General features: G+C 39.7%; 2 protein-coding genes across 3 annotated transcripts in view; one reads left to right on the forward strand and one right to left on the reverse strand.

Moving 5' to 3' along the window:
* Nucleotides 1-16,669, reverse strand: part of brinp2 (bone morphogenetic protein/retinoic acid inducible neural-specific 2) — a 210,102-nt gene that overhangs the window by 64,956 nt on the left and 128,477 nt on the right. Inside the window, exon 5 of the mRNA XM_062405324.1 lies at nucleotides 2,616-2,721. Within this exon, the coding sequence (XP_062261308.1) occupies nucleotides 2,616-2,721 (106 nt within the window). The remainder of the gene's footprint in view (nucleotides 1-2,615; nucleotides 2,722-16,669) is intronic.
* On the forward strand, nucleotides 6,894-11,226 carry LOC133968923 (uncharacterized). Of its 2 annotated transcripts, none has more exons than XM_062405181.1 (6): nucleotides 6,894-7,080; nucleotides 8,426-8,566; nucleotides 8,899-9,054; nucleotides 9,471-9,520; nucleotides 9,927-10,035; nucleotides 10,517-11,226. In XM_062405181.1, the coding sequence occupies exons 1-6, from the start codon at nucleotides 7,066-7,068 to the stop codon at nucleotides 10,841-10,843; spliced, it is 798 nt and encodes a 265-aa protein (XP_062261165.1). In that variant the 5' UTR covers nucleotides 6,894-7,065; the 3' UTR covers nucleotides 10,844-11,226. The 2 variants fall into 2 exon arrangements, with proteins under 2 accessions (XP_062261165.1, XP_062261164.1); XM_062405180.1 differs by having other exon boundaries at nucleotides 6,896-7,902.

The raw sequence follows: 16,669 nt of genomic DNA on the forward strand, positions 1-16,669 counted from the left end.
GTTTTTGCAGGGACCGGCAATTGGGCCAGTTGATCAAGTTGAAAACACATTCATGTTAAGTAGGTACAGCAAATACATTAGCAAATAGTGAAATGCTCCACCAGGTTCACCACCAAATTGCCCACATTAGGAATCATGCATATAGAAGAAACTTCTAAAGACAGATTTGGCCTTGAGTTGCTATTTTAGAGTTGCCAGTTATGCTGCTAAATAAAACTGCATAGCACCGCATAAAAAGGTTGCATTCACCTCGCAAATTGCTCGTTTCCACCTGGAAACGAGTAATTTGCGAGTTGTTATTGAGAATTGACAGAATCTGGTCAATCCAAGGATCGAGCACCCCAACAAGCAACACAGAGGAAATAAAAGAGAATCAGGGCTTAAAACAGTTAAAATTCTCTTGCTTGTGACCCAACGCCTGTTAGTCTTAAGTTGGGCAGAAAGCGTGAACTGGTTGACTAAGGTTGATGAGAGATCAGAACAAAACAATACAATTTCTGTTCATAAGAAAACTAAACCAGGAGCTGAAAGACAATACACTAAAGAGGTGGTTGTGTTTCTCTATGGGTTTTTCTCCACACGTGACAACTTGTATTAAGTAACAATAAATACATTTGCTCCTGATTCAGTGTTTTTGAATGTACAGTATTTATACTGAACAAGAATACATTAAAACATAATACACTTGTGCAACCAAGGTATTTGTTTTCTCTCATGGATGCCGAACTGCAGCCAAATGCTGATAATACTCATCACCTCAGAAGCACAGGGCACACACACTGCATCCTAACAACACTATTGCCTTTGGCCTAACAATAGAAAGCAAATTATACTTCAGATTTGGAGAACTCTGAAGTGCCCACTGTGAAGTAGTGTCTCTTCACTCTCTGCATTAGGTACAGTCTCAAGGACGAACCTCTGTTGACAAGAAAACAGAGCTGGTGACTATTCCTCGTATAACAACAGAGCCAGGTAGATTGGTAGAATAATAGTAATTTTATATTCTTGTCCTTAATTTAGCACTTAAGATTGTTTTATTAGACTATCTGCCACCTCGCTGAACGAGCAGTATCCAAAGAAAAAGACAAATCAACCCAGAGTTATTTGGGTGTTTCCAAATCCCTTTTTGTCAGTTTTACAGTGGATAAAAAGGTTGTTGGTTAAACATGCATTCACTTCCATTGTCTAAAGATAGCACTGTGCTAACAATGTGCCTGAACACACCTCACTTGGTAATTTTTAGGACCAACATACCCCACGGCCCTCAGAGAGGCAAAAGTGATATTACAAAAGCTTTATACTCCTCCAATACCCCTACATCTTTAACCGAGAAAGCCCATCTTCCGCTTTGTCGGAAATCTCCCATTGTAGTTTCTCTTTCAGCCAGTGACCTAACGAAACAGAGTCAGTCTGGCTGTGACCGAAGTGTGATTACAATGTGTGTGTACAAATGTGTAAATAATGTAGAAGAAACTTTTTCCTCTACAATTCGACTCAAGTGTGAGTAAAAGAATGCTGCATTTGAATGACTCCATCTAATACAATTTGAGTAACTTTATTATGCCGTGTGTATGCAGATTAGGTTGTCCCTGCAGGACTACATCAGCAACTATTTACTTAAAACTCATCACAGATCATTTCTGAAGCCTGCAGAGGATCTCCACAGAATCAGGTCCGGACTTTCTCCTGAGATTTCATTTCATACGTGCATGACGTGGGGGGGTGTTTGCCTGCTTAGACACATTCAGAACAACAACACATCCTGCATGTCTGAAAGCAGCTAGAGCTACTTTAGCCTTTACACAGACAAAACATGGTTACGTCTTCATCCAAGGAGAAATACTGTCATCTTGAAAATGTTTCGCCTCCAGCATTCTTAGTCTCCTTAAGTGGCTCATTTAACTTGTTTCATTTCTGACTGCATTCAAACGAAGAATAAGCCTCAAAACGATGTCACCCCACTCTGCCTCCACCAGACGACTTAGACATTAGCATGGAGATAATTTTCTTATTTTGTAAAAGTGGCATGTTTGTGACAAAGTCAAAATTGACAAGAGTGATTATGTAGATTCATGTTCATAGTCCGTCCCCTCCCCTCTTATTCCACCGATATACTGCAAGTTGTATCGAGCAACAAGGCTTTTCCAAGTTTTACCATTTGAGCTTTCCTTGTGCACTGAGTGTTCCGGGTGTGGTAGGAGGGGTTTGGTTGGGGAGACACGGTCCATCTACAGCCTGGTAAGATAACAGATTACCAAGGAGAGCGAGGGCCAGTCAGGCAGAACAGACATATAAACTACTGCAGCGTAAAATAAAGGGTCATCCTACCCAGCTTCTATACCCAGAAGGTGAGCGGCTTGTGTGTGTGGTTGTGTGGTGGATGGAGATGGTGGTAGTGTCTAAGTGTGTTTGTGTGTGTGTATGGGAGTGAAAAACCCTCAGTGGACATTTTCTTCGAGGCTGTGACTTGTGTGTTTGTGAGTGTGGGTCTGCATTCATTTAAGATGGATATATACGTGACTGGCTGTGTATGTGTGTGTGTGTGTGTGTGTGTGTGTGTGTGTGTGTGTGTGTGTGTGTGTGTGTGTGTGTGTGTGTGTGTTATCCAACCTTACCCTTTAGGTGGATCTTGTTTTCTGGGCTATGTACCAACACAGAGCTAACTGAATCCAAGCTGTCGTAGTTACTGCAGCCGAGGGGACCCGTCCTTGTCTCAGTTACCTGGGAAACAGAGGAAGGACATACTTATTGAACATCCAGCTACACAGTGTCTACACTTTTTTTTTTACAATGCCACATTAGTAGAGAATGCCCACTGATGCCCTCTGACTGCATTCCCTCACCCACAGCTGCCTGAAGTGAGCCAGCTGTCTAATGGACGATGGTGAAAAGAACCGAGAGAGAAGAGAAATGTGAGAGAAAAAGTGCAGGTGTCAGAGGGGGAAAGTTGTATTGAGTCGAAAGCCTTTTAGCGGTTATGTGCTGTAGTAGAGACGACAAGTGCTTTAAATGTGTATGAGAAATAAACTTGAGTGGTGGATGCATCAGTTGTTTAGCAGGACAAAAACATCGCTTCTCCCTGAAGAATCCTACATGGATTTTGTACTGCATGATACATTATTTTGTCTGTTCACAAATATAGAAGACAGCAAGTGTAACACCATATTTTATGTTGTTTGAATTGACCATAGAGGGAAATAATCTGGGAACACAATTTATGTATAGTCACCTTTTACAATGATATAGTGTACTTTAATTTGAGTCCAGCATTTACTCTCCTTTAGCTCCAAATCCTGAGAGAAATATATCTGGAATGCTTCAATGCTGAAAGTTTCACTTGGTTCACCGGCTATTCTTACTCACTAATGTTTCCTCTTTAAGTTAGTGTACAGTAGGTTTAGGAGTTTCTCTGACATCCAAAATCACCATTATGAAAGTGACATTGGAAAAAGATGTACGATTATGGGCTGCACAGTTAAAACGTGCGCTGAAAACTTTCTGTAAAGCTCTGTAGAGCTGAGGGAGGCTGCAGTTACAGGGGATCATATTTTGTCAATGTTCCCATATAAAGATTACAATCACTTTGACAGCATCAGTTAAGTCTTAATGACAATCATCCATGCTGTACAGCTGTCTGTTGCTTATGGCCAAATCCATTAAAACCAAATCAGATGGTTGAGGTTCAACATCATTGTATGATAACCAGATTGTGAAATTAATGGAATAATGTCCTTCCTACACAAATTTGTCATAAGGTCACAGAGTCACATCTTACACAACCACGAGAAGGCTTTTTCATCCCAACATCAACTGATGTCATTTTTAGACACCGATAGAACCTGCTGATGCCATAGATCCACTTGGAAGGAGTAGCCTCGTTCAACCACTTTTCCAAATCTTCACACAAACAAATCTGCTGTCAACATGTGTAGCTCACACTACTCAGAGAGCAGACGTCAGACAAAATCGACAGGCTTAGAGTCTCTGTTGGTGGTCAGCAGACAAGCCGGCACAAAATAAACTTTGGAGAAGTAAAACTCAAACTCAACAAAACAAAACAAAGGAACTTCAACAAATAAATAAACCGACACATGAGGAAACAGCAGGGAACAAATTTATGAAGACGACTCTGGAGCACACAGACAAAATGCACCCGGGAGGTAGAGATAATTGAACACAGGTGAAACACATGTGGGCGGGGCTGACAATCACTGAGTGTCACAAGTGAAGTCATTCAAAGGTAAAAAAAAAAAATAAACAGGAAGTTAGGAGTCTACACTACTGTTTCAATTCCAAACTCAAGATTTTCAGAAAGAAAAAAGAAACTTCTGTTAACCAGTAGACATATTTTAGAAAAAGGGTAAACCTCTCAACCAACATCATCCCTGTTCTATCATCATGCCTTCACATTACAACATCATTTATCTCCACTACTACTCAAAGAAATTCAGAATGGATCGAAATGAAGTCAAATTCCTTCCATGTCTCAAATCACACGATAGGATGTTCGTCCTTTAAAGAAAATGTTCTGGAAGCAGAACAGAAAACAGACACAGCAGCTACTTGATATCTTATTAAATTCTACTTCATTTTATTAAATCTTTCAAAGATGACAGAACCTACATATTTATCAATGGGAATTTAAAAACTAATATCCTTTTTTAGACATGCACTTTCACATATGAACAACACAATCTGACATGTTCACCACACAATAATGGCCGATGTGCTAAATTAAGGGGTTGCACGGCATGCAGAGGCAGGAGGTAATATATATATATATTCCCTTACGAAGATCACTTTCATCGTTCCAGCAAATTGACACCAGTGTCAGCCTTTATCAAAAGCTCTCTTGACGTCCTTGTCTGTTTTATCGAGGGGTATGGCACCACTTTTTCCTCCAGAGATATTTGTATTCTTTTTGTAGTTGTGAATCAGTCGCTGTTGGCAGCATCTTCAACACACCCACTCTGTGACTGTGGATCCTCTTGATAATCTCCTGCTGTGTTCTCACATAGGCTTATTCAGAGTTCTGACCAGGGGCCTGGCCAAATAAACTACGGAGAATGTGCTGAGGCTCTCACTTGGACAATTGCTTTCTCACAAATAGTTCCTGAGGAAAAATTTTCTCCTGAGTTCAGTAAGTAACAAAAACACTGGGTTTTACTCTAAACTGTAGAGAATACCCCTGGAATTTTGACTTTCACGGTTCAATCAAATATATTAATTGTGGCACAAACATCTGACCTGGATAATGTCGCTGCTGAGATACATGTCATGGAAAGTATGATGCATTAAGAATGCCCTGCGTATTATGCTGTGGTTGAAGCTTTGCTTTATATCTGCTTAAATACTGCAGATTGTGGGGTCAGATGATGAGAGTGAAATGTCAAGTGTATAAGGAGACAAAGGTCAAAGGGGGAGACAACATTTTCTAGGACAAATTAAGACTGAACATAGAACACAGAGGACTAAAGAAACAAAAAGGTTACAACAAATAGTTCATTATTCGGAATGAGTGTTCAAGATAGGACAATTGCACTAGGTGATGGATGTGGCCTCCGGCAAAGCAATTCTCCAGCGAAATCACTCTATTCTACAAATAAAGCAGCCTGTGTGAATTTGCCGTCATTAAAACAGCCTTGTTCCTAATTGCATCTTCACACTCAGTCTTGCACTGAGATCGAATCTATAATCAAAAGATCTGAAGTTACCTTCACGACTCTATGGAAGATACGCATCTCGAACATCTCTCGAATATCGTCCCCCAAAGATGGACTTAAAGATTAGAGAGCGATGAAGGGAAGATCGAAGGAGGATTAGTGATTTGGGATATTGTTTAAGAAACAGATGTGGTCACAGACAATCTCTGGTTTTATAATGAAAGAGGAAACTGTTGCATCTCATTGATGTTTCTGGATTGACGATGGAAGAAAATCCCAAGGTTTATAGTTCTTAAAGACAAATCTAACTAATTGAACAAGACTGTGTACTTATTTGTTCGGCATCTTATACACTCACAGAAATGAATCATGGTAGAGTTTATATTTATGCATATACATCTATTAGATTTTATTTAAATTAAATATTTTTTAAATGTATGTATTGAAATTAATTATAATCTGTGTAATTCTGTCAATTCTAAAATATATTAAATGTAATTACTTAATACATAATAAAATGGTTTAAATAATCAAAGCTGTGAAACAAACACGATTCTTTTACTTAAAATGTATGGGATTGGTGCGCATACAATTAAGGCTACCGGTAAGTGAAGCGGAACAGGAAATGACACCCTCGTTTTCCACTGGACGCCATCTTCCCAGCTCAGGTGTAATGGTGAGTAATCCGAGTCATCCTTTGTATTCTTACATCAATCTGTGTATTATTCGTGCAGTTTTTACCGTATTACATTAATATCAATTCACTAATGATCAAATCTGCGGAATTCGTGATGACTGTAAGCAGTTTTATCTTGAGGCCTACTAATTTACCTCATGTGCTGGCACTCGCTAGCTAACGTAGCTAGCAATTCACTAAACTTCGTGCTGTATGCGGAGCATGGATGTATTATTCATCCACGATGTGGAGTAGGAAAAATGATCAATGATTGGCGAATTGAAATATATTTCATTCAAAACTTTTTGGGTATCTGAATGGCAGGGACACACCGGACGTGGAAGCGAATAGCCGCGAAGCGCCGCCATTTTCCTTTCGGGGCACATATTAACCGATTATGTCGTTCACACCAGAAGCAACCCGGTCTGGTCTAGAACCCTCTAAACCAGGGGTCACTAACTGGCGGACCGCGGTCCGGGTCCGGACCCAGAAGCCGTCCCATACGGACCCGGACCTACAGCCAGCTTTTGTAGTCATTACGGTAGTGGTTTAGCGGAGCTTCCGTTTTTTCTAACAGGCGCAGCTTTTGTAGTTATTACGGTAGTGGTTTAGCGGATGAGGAAGCGCATTGACCAATTGCATGCGAGTAAAGCCATCCCATGTGATACTACTCAGCCAATCAAGTCTGTGCATTCACGGCGGTAAACATTGCGACGCTGCCGACAGATGACAGAGTTAGAGGCAAGTAAGACACGAAAATACGGTAGAAAGAAAAGGAAAGATAGCGGTACAGGTAGAGAGAAACAAAGGAGTGAGTCGGAGAGAAGGAAAGAAGCAGGAGTGAGACGGAGAAAAGTAAAGAAGCAGGAGTGAGAAGGAGAGAAGGAGAGACACAGGAGTGAGACGGAGAAAAGGAAAGACACAGGAGTGAGACGGAGAAAAGTGAAGAAGCAGGAGTGAGACGGAGAAAAGTAAAGAAGCAGGAGTGAGACGGAGAGAAGGAGAGAAGCAGGAGTGAGAGGGAGAAAAGGAAAGAAGCAGGAGTGAGACGGAGAAAAGAAAAAAAAACAGGAGTGAGCCGGAAAGAAGGAGAAAAACAGGAGTGAGCCGGAGAAAACATAAGATACACATGTCGCTCTCCAAAAAAAGAAAAGTGGACAGCGAAAATAGAGCATTCAATCCGGAATGGACAGACTCATTTCTGTTCATTCTTCCCACTGGGAGCACTAAACCAGTGTGTCTCATATGTTCAGAGACTGTGGCACTTATTAAAAGTGCCAATGTGAAACGCCATTATGAGACAAAACATAAAGGTTTTGAACAAACATACCCACCTAAATCTAAAGTGAGATCACAGAAAATAAGTGGTCTCAGAGCCCAATATGTCCAGTCCACCAGGATCCTGAGCCACTCATTCACTGCCCAACAACGTGCTCATGAGTGTTCCCTCAGAGTTGCTTGGATTTTGGGTCAACACAAAAAGCCATTTACTGATGGAGGGGTTATCAAAGAATGCATGAGTGCAGTTGCCGAAACACTTTTGACGGAAAACAACAACAACAGGTTTGTGATAAAATAAAGCAAATACCCATGTCAGCCTCATCTGCCACAAAGAGAAGTGAACTATTAACTGAGGATGTTCTAACCAAGCTTCTAACCAAGTCCGAACATCCCTAGTGGTGAAACAATACACAGTTTGGAGATGGAAAGGGTGGCTCTACTGATGGAGGTATAATGTGCAATACATATCTTACCTATCCATGATTACACCATGTTCACGGCATGGCCAGTATAAGAGCTTTTAACCCGTCATGTTTTTTGCACTATACTTCCTGTCCAGCTCAGCTCAAGCAGCCCAACAGTTCATTTTGCACAGCACTGGACACTTAAGCTGTTTTGTGGTTACTTTGCACAGTTCATTTTTCTTTATCTATTACGCTCAGTTTGGAAAATATTCTTACTCCCTATTCATATTGTTAATACTTCTGTTTCCAATTGTATTGTGTACCATTGCTGAGAGTTTATCATATCTCGTTATACAAGTATCTTTACTGTATAATGACAATGACGTTTCATTCCATTTCAGGTAAAAAAGAAGAAAAGGGATGAGGCCCTCATCAAGGAAAAGATGCAGCGTACATTCTCCCTCAGGAGACAGGAGGTTCTCCAGGAGCCAAAGATTCCAGAGTTTTTCAATAAATGGCCAGCACTCTTTGACGTCATTGAGGCAAGTGTGAATCTGAAGTTTAGTAACTTGTGTATTCAATGTCACACATTGTCACACATGTGGTAATTGGTAATTGGAAAAAAGCTTAGCGTCGAGCCCAACCCAAACCTAAGTGCTTTACAATGGCTTTCTCTCATTCACCCAGTTAACAATTCAATGGCGGCAGCCAGCTGCTGTGCAGTGCTCTAGCTTTGCTCCAGGACCCTTTGACATGTGGACAGTCAGAGCCGGGATTTGAACCTCTGACCTTCGGTCTATGATTGACCCCTTTACCAACTGAGCAACAGCTGCCCCTGTTTAAGTCTGTGTCCTGTCTCTGTTGTCTTTTACAGATCAACTTGGAGTTTATGCGGCTGACAACTGTACCACTGACCTTAACATTTTTGAGGGAACTGGACCGCCTGACCGGCGACCTGATCAGGGTTTTCAACACTAAAGGGGGAGCTACAGGGGAAAAAATCGGAGCCATGATGGCAAAGATGGAGAATGTAAGTATTTTTTTGGTCTAACCCAGGGGTGTCAACCTCATACGCCATGGGCCAAAATTAAAAAATGTGTACAAGTCAAGGGCCGGTCTGTCTCTCCGTCCTTCCTTTTCTCTCTTCCCCTAGGTCTTCTCCCTCTCGGTCTGTCTCTCTCTCTCTCTGTCTCCCACACACTTCACATATATAGCTTTATTGTGTGTTACCTCCTATCACAGTGTAACTTCACACATACATAAAGCATGGGATTTTAAAAAGGTGTAAAAGTAGGGCGAAATTGTTACTTCTCAATTTTTTCAACAATGAGGTTTACAAAGATAATGCAATTCCTGTCTTCATCCTTTACCATACCTTGTATTGTATTTAGGGCTGATATCTGTGGAGAGAAATAATGGGATAATTATTGTTTTTTCTGTCAAAAGGCAGCTGAGGATCTGAGGCAGACTATAAAGCCAAAGCCGGATGTGAAGAGGTAAGTCATAAAACAGTGTAGTAGTAGTTTTGGCTGTTGGGGCTGATTCTATTTAGTAGAATGGGGCATTTGCAAGGGTTGATGGGTTAGGGAAGAGAAGGTCAGGATAGGAAGAGATTAGTTCCTTCTATTTGCTAACAGGAAACAGAAGGAGGTTAGGGGAGAGGGAGGACGGCTTGAGAGAGGGTTGGATAGGAGGGAGGAGTAAACCTTACCCTATGAGAGGAGATTAGGAGAGATGGTGGAGGGTAGGAGTGAGGGAGCAGTAGGTTTGCCTCTTTCCTACTGTCCTTTCACCCTACTTTGGCTCTTTTGGGTATTGGTTACTTTGAATATTTTCATAAACCTCACAGATTTTTTTATATTTTTAAGGGATGTTTTGTTGACTCCATTTTTATTGTGGCAGGTCAAATGCTTCGTTGGATAAAGTGCAGTCTCTTCTGTCTTCCCGGAAATCCTTGCGTCTTAAGGAAGCACAAAACCTTAGCCTCAGAGTAGGACGAACCTATGAACATGTAAGTTGGTCTCTTATGTTTCATGTGCACCATTAAATATTCACTAAATTAAAGGATTACCATAAGAGTATTAATTTTAAGCAATGAGACACGACATGCCATTCTTTACGGCACAGTTACCACAAACACGGTAAGGAATGGCATCTAGATTCTTTGACACAACCCTCATTGTGATCAACAATGCTCAAACACCACTTTTTTTTTAATCATATTTAAATAGTTGATGATCATTGAATGTACAACTCCATTTATACATAACTTGACTTTTTGTTTTGTTTTCCAGGCTTTTAGGGAGTCAAAGATCTTGAGGTCATTGTAACCTTGAACTCCATCGCATTCTCATGAACGCTATATCTACAGTGCCTTCAGAGAATTTTTTCAAATTAACACGCACTTGGCCTCAATGATGAGCTGCTTAGAATTTGGTGGTCAAAGGTGAGGGTGACACAGCTCATTGTTCTCTGTTCTCTCCATCTTTCAGGACATCGAATGCAGTGAGGCCGAGGCAGATGTCGCAGGGACAACCATGGCAATCTACACCGTTCAAGCTGAGGGTGATGATCATGATGGTCCTGGTGGACTCTTTGCAGATGTCGGTATGGTCCTGGAAGGGGTCCAAGTTCTCAACAACCTCCAAAGTATCAACCATGCATGCGTAATGCTTTATGGGTTGGTCTATGCTCTTAATTTGAGCTATCCAAAAAACTTGAAGTATACATTCAAAGCTTACCAGAAGATCCTGATGGACCTGGAATCGTCCAAGCCTTCAGCCAAAGTACGAGCACTGAAACTCAAATTGCTCAGGTGACTCTTTTTTTGGGGTGGGGTGGTGATGGGAGGAGGAAGTACAGGAAGAGACCTATGTTCTACTACTATATGTTTAATGTTGTTGAGCCTGAAGAGTTTGTTCTGTCCTTTCATATCCCATTACTGCGATCGTTCCAGCAGATACAGATGTAAGGAATGTTGTTGAGCCTGTAGTTTGTTTGTTTGTTCTAGATCTAGAAAAAAGAGCAGGTCCTTTACTGCCATTGTTGGAGCAGATACTAACTTGCCTCTGTTCTATTGCAATTACAAAACATGTTTCATGTTCCATCTATAGCAGTAGATTACTTGGTTGAAGAGCTACACTACCTGCTGAGTACAGTGTCTGTGTGAAGAGAAGCGTTAATAAATTAGTTGAATCAACAAGGTGGTCTGATTGTATGCATCATTGAGATATTGTTGAATTTCAAACAAATACACAATCATCTTGAATAGGTAACCTAATAGAAAAAATCCATTGAATATGAATCATAAAAATAATGCATTATGATTAAATTTAAGCTTAATTGTTATGTATTTCAAAAACATACACATTAATCATCTTGAATAGGTAACCTAATAGAAAAATATTAATGGATATTAATCATAAAAATACATAAATCTAATGCATTTTGATTGAATTTAAGCTTAATTGTTATGTATCTTAAACACATACACTTTATTCATCTTGAATAGGTAACCTAATTACTATGTAATTCAAACAAATATACTTAATGTATTCTAAATGTATAACCTGAATAATATGCATTTAAATTCAATAAATTATATTAATACTGAATACATAAACCTGAGGAATATGCATTTCAAATGAATAGGCTTTATTACACTGATGCATATGGATCATGTAAAGTTTATGTGGTAGGTTTATGTTCAAAATATAAAAAATAATCAAATGGAACTTTGTTATTAATTAAATTACATAAATCTTAAAAGTTAGGGTTAAATATTTCTGTGAGTGTACCACCGAAGTAGCTTGGCAACACCAGAGTGTGGCTTAGATTGGCTCAAGGTTTTTTGGAAATAAAATGGGCATTTTCCCCTTTTGGTTTGCACAGTTTTGCAACGCAGAATCTTTCTACTCTCTGCTATTTGTTCACTGTCAATTCATTAATTTCTCTCCTTCCCTCCTTTCATCCAACTAACCCTTGATCACATTTCAGGCACAGAAGTGTTCCTTGTTTTACACTGAGATAAATTTTCGCTCCAAACAAATTTTGTCTGTTAAGGTCGGCTCAGACTAAATGTTCAGGGCATTTAAAAGGGAGCACGTTTTAAATTAGCTTCTTTGCAAAGATGTGCGATGTGTGTAATCTGCCACAGACAGAATTTCAGTACCTGTATGAAATCTCAAAGAAAGACCAAGGAAAGGGTCCAGCCCCTGACCACAACATGACCATCTTATTATTAATTAGCTGCTGACCAAATTATATCATACACTAAAATAAAATAAAATATAAAATGTGTTAAAATAAACCGAAGGAATAATTACATTTTTTATATCAAAATATTTCATTATTTTTAAATAATGAGTAAATTATTCATAATTCAAAACCACAACTGATTAAAGGGATACAAGACTTTTTATATTTCAGCTTTACAATTATTCTGTTGATTTTACGTATTTCTTTTTTGCACTTATCTGGGCTGTAAGTGGATTTGAAAACTGGATATGACTGGGCCCCAATACACAACAAAAACAAAGCTTACTGGGTAAAGCAAGATAACCATTCAGGCCCCAGACTTCCAAAGTCCCCAAAATCACCACATTCATTGCACAGCTATTCCTTTATGGTCATTTGAATAACTGCAAAAGAAATTATGGCGGAGCAAAGTGTCTCTGTGCGGTGTCCCTGCTGATTCTGGCTCTTAGCGACCACAGTGCTGCGGTATAAATACTTTTCCTTCCTCTGCATCACACTGAGCCAGTTCCCCTCTCGTTTCCAACCGAGCAGATTTCACAAAGATGTTACAGAAGGTCTTTATTTGTCTGAGAGAAAACTGTGGACTAAAGTAGACGTGAGACTGAGGGCCCTCCACTCCATTGCTGGAGATAAAGAGAATGTATTTTGCTCCCACCTCCTACTCGGCGCTACAGCGACACAGAGCCCAGAGGCGTACATGGACACAGGTCAAGTACATCCCACTCAGTGTCTCTTCCTCCTGGGTGATGAGTTGATCTGGCAGAACACGGCGCGGCAGGTGGCATGCATACCTGATATCCTCATTTAGCAAAAGCAGGCAAAGGATGCGCCTCGCCAAGTGGGAGGAGATGTGTGTTTGTTGTCTATGTGTGCTGGTTAATGTGTGATTGTGTGGGCGGGTGTGCAAAATCTCTGGGTTTTGGCTGTTTTTAAAGAGGGGTCTGTTTACCTGCCTGTCAGTCGGATAGCTGTACTGATCATGGACAAGTAAACAAGTTTATCTGAGGACCTATAGTCTTTTGATATTTTATTATTATTTGAATGTTATGAGAGCATTACTGCATACGAGAGTGAAAAACTATGCACTAATCTTATGCACAAAAAAATAGCATTAATGAGGTGAGTAGTTTCTGGAAATATAGGTATAAGTATTTGAATATGCATCCATCGATTATCTATACCGCTTATCCTCTGAGGGTATAGGCCCTATACCCTCAGAGAATTTAAGATAATGCGGTTTCATAGAGAATTGTAAAAACTACGATATCTAACTATGGAGTCCTGCCTCTCGCGAGTCACGTAATGTGTGTGTGTGTGCGGCTTGCGATTAAAACTTCTCTCATGAGTCAAACGTTTTGTGTGTGTGTGCAATTTGCTTGTTTGTGTGTTTGCAAGAGGTAACGGGCCAAAAAACAGGAGTTCACAGCGAGAGGAGAAATCCTTGTTTACTTTCTGTTTCTGACCACTCCCGAAGGAGCGGCTCACCTTCTGACACCCCCCCCCCACCCCCCCTAGTATAATAAGGACACGAAGAATGTTTGCCTGAACCAAGATACGTTTAGTTTACCACATCTAGTCATCACATCGCTCCCAAAACAGAACAATGTCCATGTATGACCTTTCACAATAAAAGTTCCAGATAGGTAAACATCTTATGATGAAACACAAATGAACCGACCAACCTTCCACAACAAGGCAACTAAATAAAAAAGCTTTCATAGCTTATTTTTTAATGCCAAAAATAACTGTTTAAAATTGATGACAATAATACAAATTAAGTTCATTAGCTATATTATTAGCTATATTTTGCTGGTTGTGTGACATTTTCCTTCTATAGTATAAAACTTCATATCATGACATCCTTAGAATGTGTCCTGAATGGGATGTCCACTAACTACTTGTTTTGTAGGTTCTCTTGGCATGTCCCAAATAGTTAGACCCTGGGGTAAAACCTGCAGACTGGGATGTTGGTGTATATTTCATGGGGCTTATAAATGTCCTGGGGTCCCTCGGGAGAAGCCTGATGTTGTGGTTTGCTCATTTAGCCAGCTGTGACTGGGACTCACTAAAGCAGCAGAAAATGGTTGGTTGGATCATGTGTTAAGTCACTGAACCCACAGTTGCAATAAGGCAAATTATCCATGAAAGGATATCTGCAGGTCTCTGTGCAGATTCCAAACCAATGAACGACCTTACAGCCACATCATAGTCTTGTATGGAGCAGTCTGAGAAAAAAGGCTTGTAACCCTGGAAACGTTTGTTCCTATTGATGCAGCAGATGAACCTGAAAAACTTGCAAAGAGCAAGCAAAGAGACATTTCTCGAGAATATAAATAAAGCTTGAATATAACAGCAATAGGATTCTGGGAAATTGAATGTCTGAATTATGGTAGCTGTTGATCTAAGTGTGAGTCCAATCTCCAGTATGAAGTGTTTGTCCAGAAGACACTCAGTCCCTGTACCTTTATTAATCTCAGCGCTCTGTACAGGCTCTATCAACAATCAAGGCTTTAAATGTGGACTGTCACTATGGCATTTCAATCTATCTTATTGTGGAGTAATGAATTTTGGGAACAACTCCAATTTGAATCACATCTATTTATTTAGGTCAATAGTTTAGACAAAACAATTTTTGGGGGATTCATTAACAATGTTCAAATATAAGAGAAAAACTGCTTGCCAAATGAAGTATACAATTAAAACATATGAACTAGAGCTATAACTTTCCAATCTAGAGCTGGCATTACATTTTCAATTTAATTAATAAATGAATAAGTACTTTTTCTGATAGGATTATTTAATAATGGATCCTGAAACCCAATTTGGATGGGATTCAAATGTCAGGTAGAGGTGGGAAAAATAGGGATGCACCAGAGAGTTGAATTTGAGACAATGATTTTGTAGAAGGAGCATTTGCTTTAAGCAATATATTTCTCACCCAGACATGAAACACAAAGTGATGTAATTTAACAGAAATTTCCTACAACATTATTATAATCTCCGATATTAACCCTGAACAAATGTCCATTAATCCATTTAGAAATGACCAAAAGAAAAAAATTACATTTTTAACTTTTCTTGCACAAATAAAAAAATGTCTGCAGTACCAGTGAAAGTTTTTGTTACACCCCAGTCAGACTGCATACATAATCTGCTAAAGGCTAACTCAACAGACTCTTAATGGCACCAAATCCTCAAAACATGAAGAAATAAAGGCTAATATAAAATGAGACTACCAAAGGATTTAAACTATAAGAGGACCAACAAGTATATGGCAGATACATATGCAGCTGTAATCTGTATTGTGGTGTGAGGTGAACAATTACATACTGAGCGTAATCAGGAGAAGATTAAAATCACTGACCAGCACCTTCCCTGGAGTAATACATTAAATCCCATCTGGATGGGGCTATGGTCAATAAATGAGAGATTTAGGGAATATTGCAAGGAGTTATATACTTCAGAGAACAAGGTGCAACTAAATTAATTGAATGTTTTTCTGAATAAATTACATGTGCCTTCCTTATACTGACTAAAGGATTTATCTGTGGGAGTCCCTCTGTCTCTATAGCAGAGCTTAGAGAATCATACAGAGGATGATGGAGGCAGCGACTTCAGGATTCAGTGGCAAACCGCCAAACGATTCATTTTAGGACATCCACTTTTGGACATATTCAATGCAGCAGCTCAAAAAGGATGCTTTGGAAGGAAAGTAAATAAAGCTTTCATTACCTAAAACGGGTCAAGACCCTTCCATTTGTGCTGATTATTGTGCTTCATCACTGGTGAATGCAGATAGTAAAATGTTTTCTCGATCCGATTTTCCTAAATTGGTTCATCGCGATCCGAGAGGGTTTTATTTTGATAATGTTTGTTCTCTGTCACATATGCTGAAATTATAATTTTGCAGCTTCTATCATTATTATGTTTTGGTTTGAATTGGTAAACTGGAAGGTTTGTGACGACCGTTCGTCTTCAAACCAGTGAGACAAGTATCTCTCAGGATGAGAGGATGCGGTAAGTGATAAATAATATAGAGAAGCTTCAAATTGTCCTTTAACAGAGCTGAGCCCAATTGGAAAAAAGTACAGAAACTTAAAGTACTACAAGTTGAATAACATGCATGCACGCTTCTTCATGGTTCTCCTCATTTCAGACGTTTTTTCACCTTTCTCCACTGGTGTGCGATACCTCTGTGGCAGCTTTGTCTCTCCTCTTAATATTATACTCCTGCATCTGGCTCTCTATAGATGTCACTTTTACTGAAGCTTTTCCCATAGAAAAACCGCTAGAAGTGTGTGAGGTGGGCGGACGGGAGGACTTTCTACTCTTTAGAAAAGTTTGGGAAAGTCATCGGTGTGTCCTTTAGCTGCTGAGTCTGAATAACA

The sequence above is a fragment of the Platichthys flesus genome, chromosome 14 (assembly GCF_949316205.1).
Source record: "Platichthys flesus chromosome 14, fPlaFle2.1, whole genome shotgun sequence".
NCBI classification, from domain to species: Eukaryota; Metazoa; Chordata; class Actinopteri; order Pleuronectiformes; family Pleuronectidae; genus Platichthys; species Platichthys flesus.

What these genes read in the sequence shown, in the direction of transcription:
- LOC133968923 (XM_062405180.1), top strand. Translation starts at nt 7,852, where the DNA reads ATGCATGAGTGCAGTTGCCGAAACACTTTTGACGGAAAACAACAACAA. An exon ending in ACGGAAAACAACAACAACAG is followed by an intron (nt 7,903 to 8,425) that starts GTTTGTGATAAA and finishes ATTCCATTTCAG; the next exon opens with GTAAAAAAGAAGAAAAGGGA. An exon ending in CACTCTTTGACGTCATTGAG is followed by an intron (nt 8,567 to 8,898) that starts GCAAGTGTGAAT and finishes TGTCTTTTACAG; the next exon opens with ATCAACTTGGAGTTTATGCG.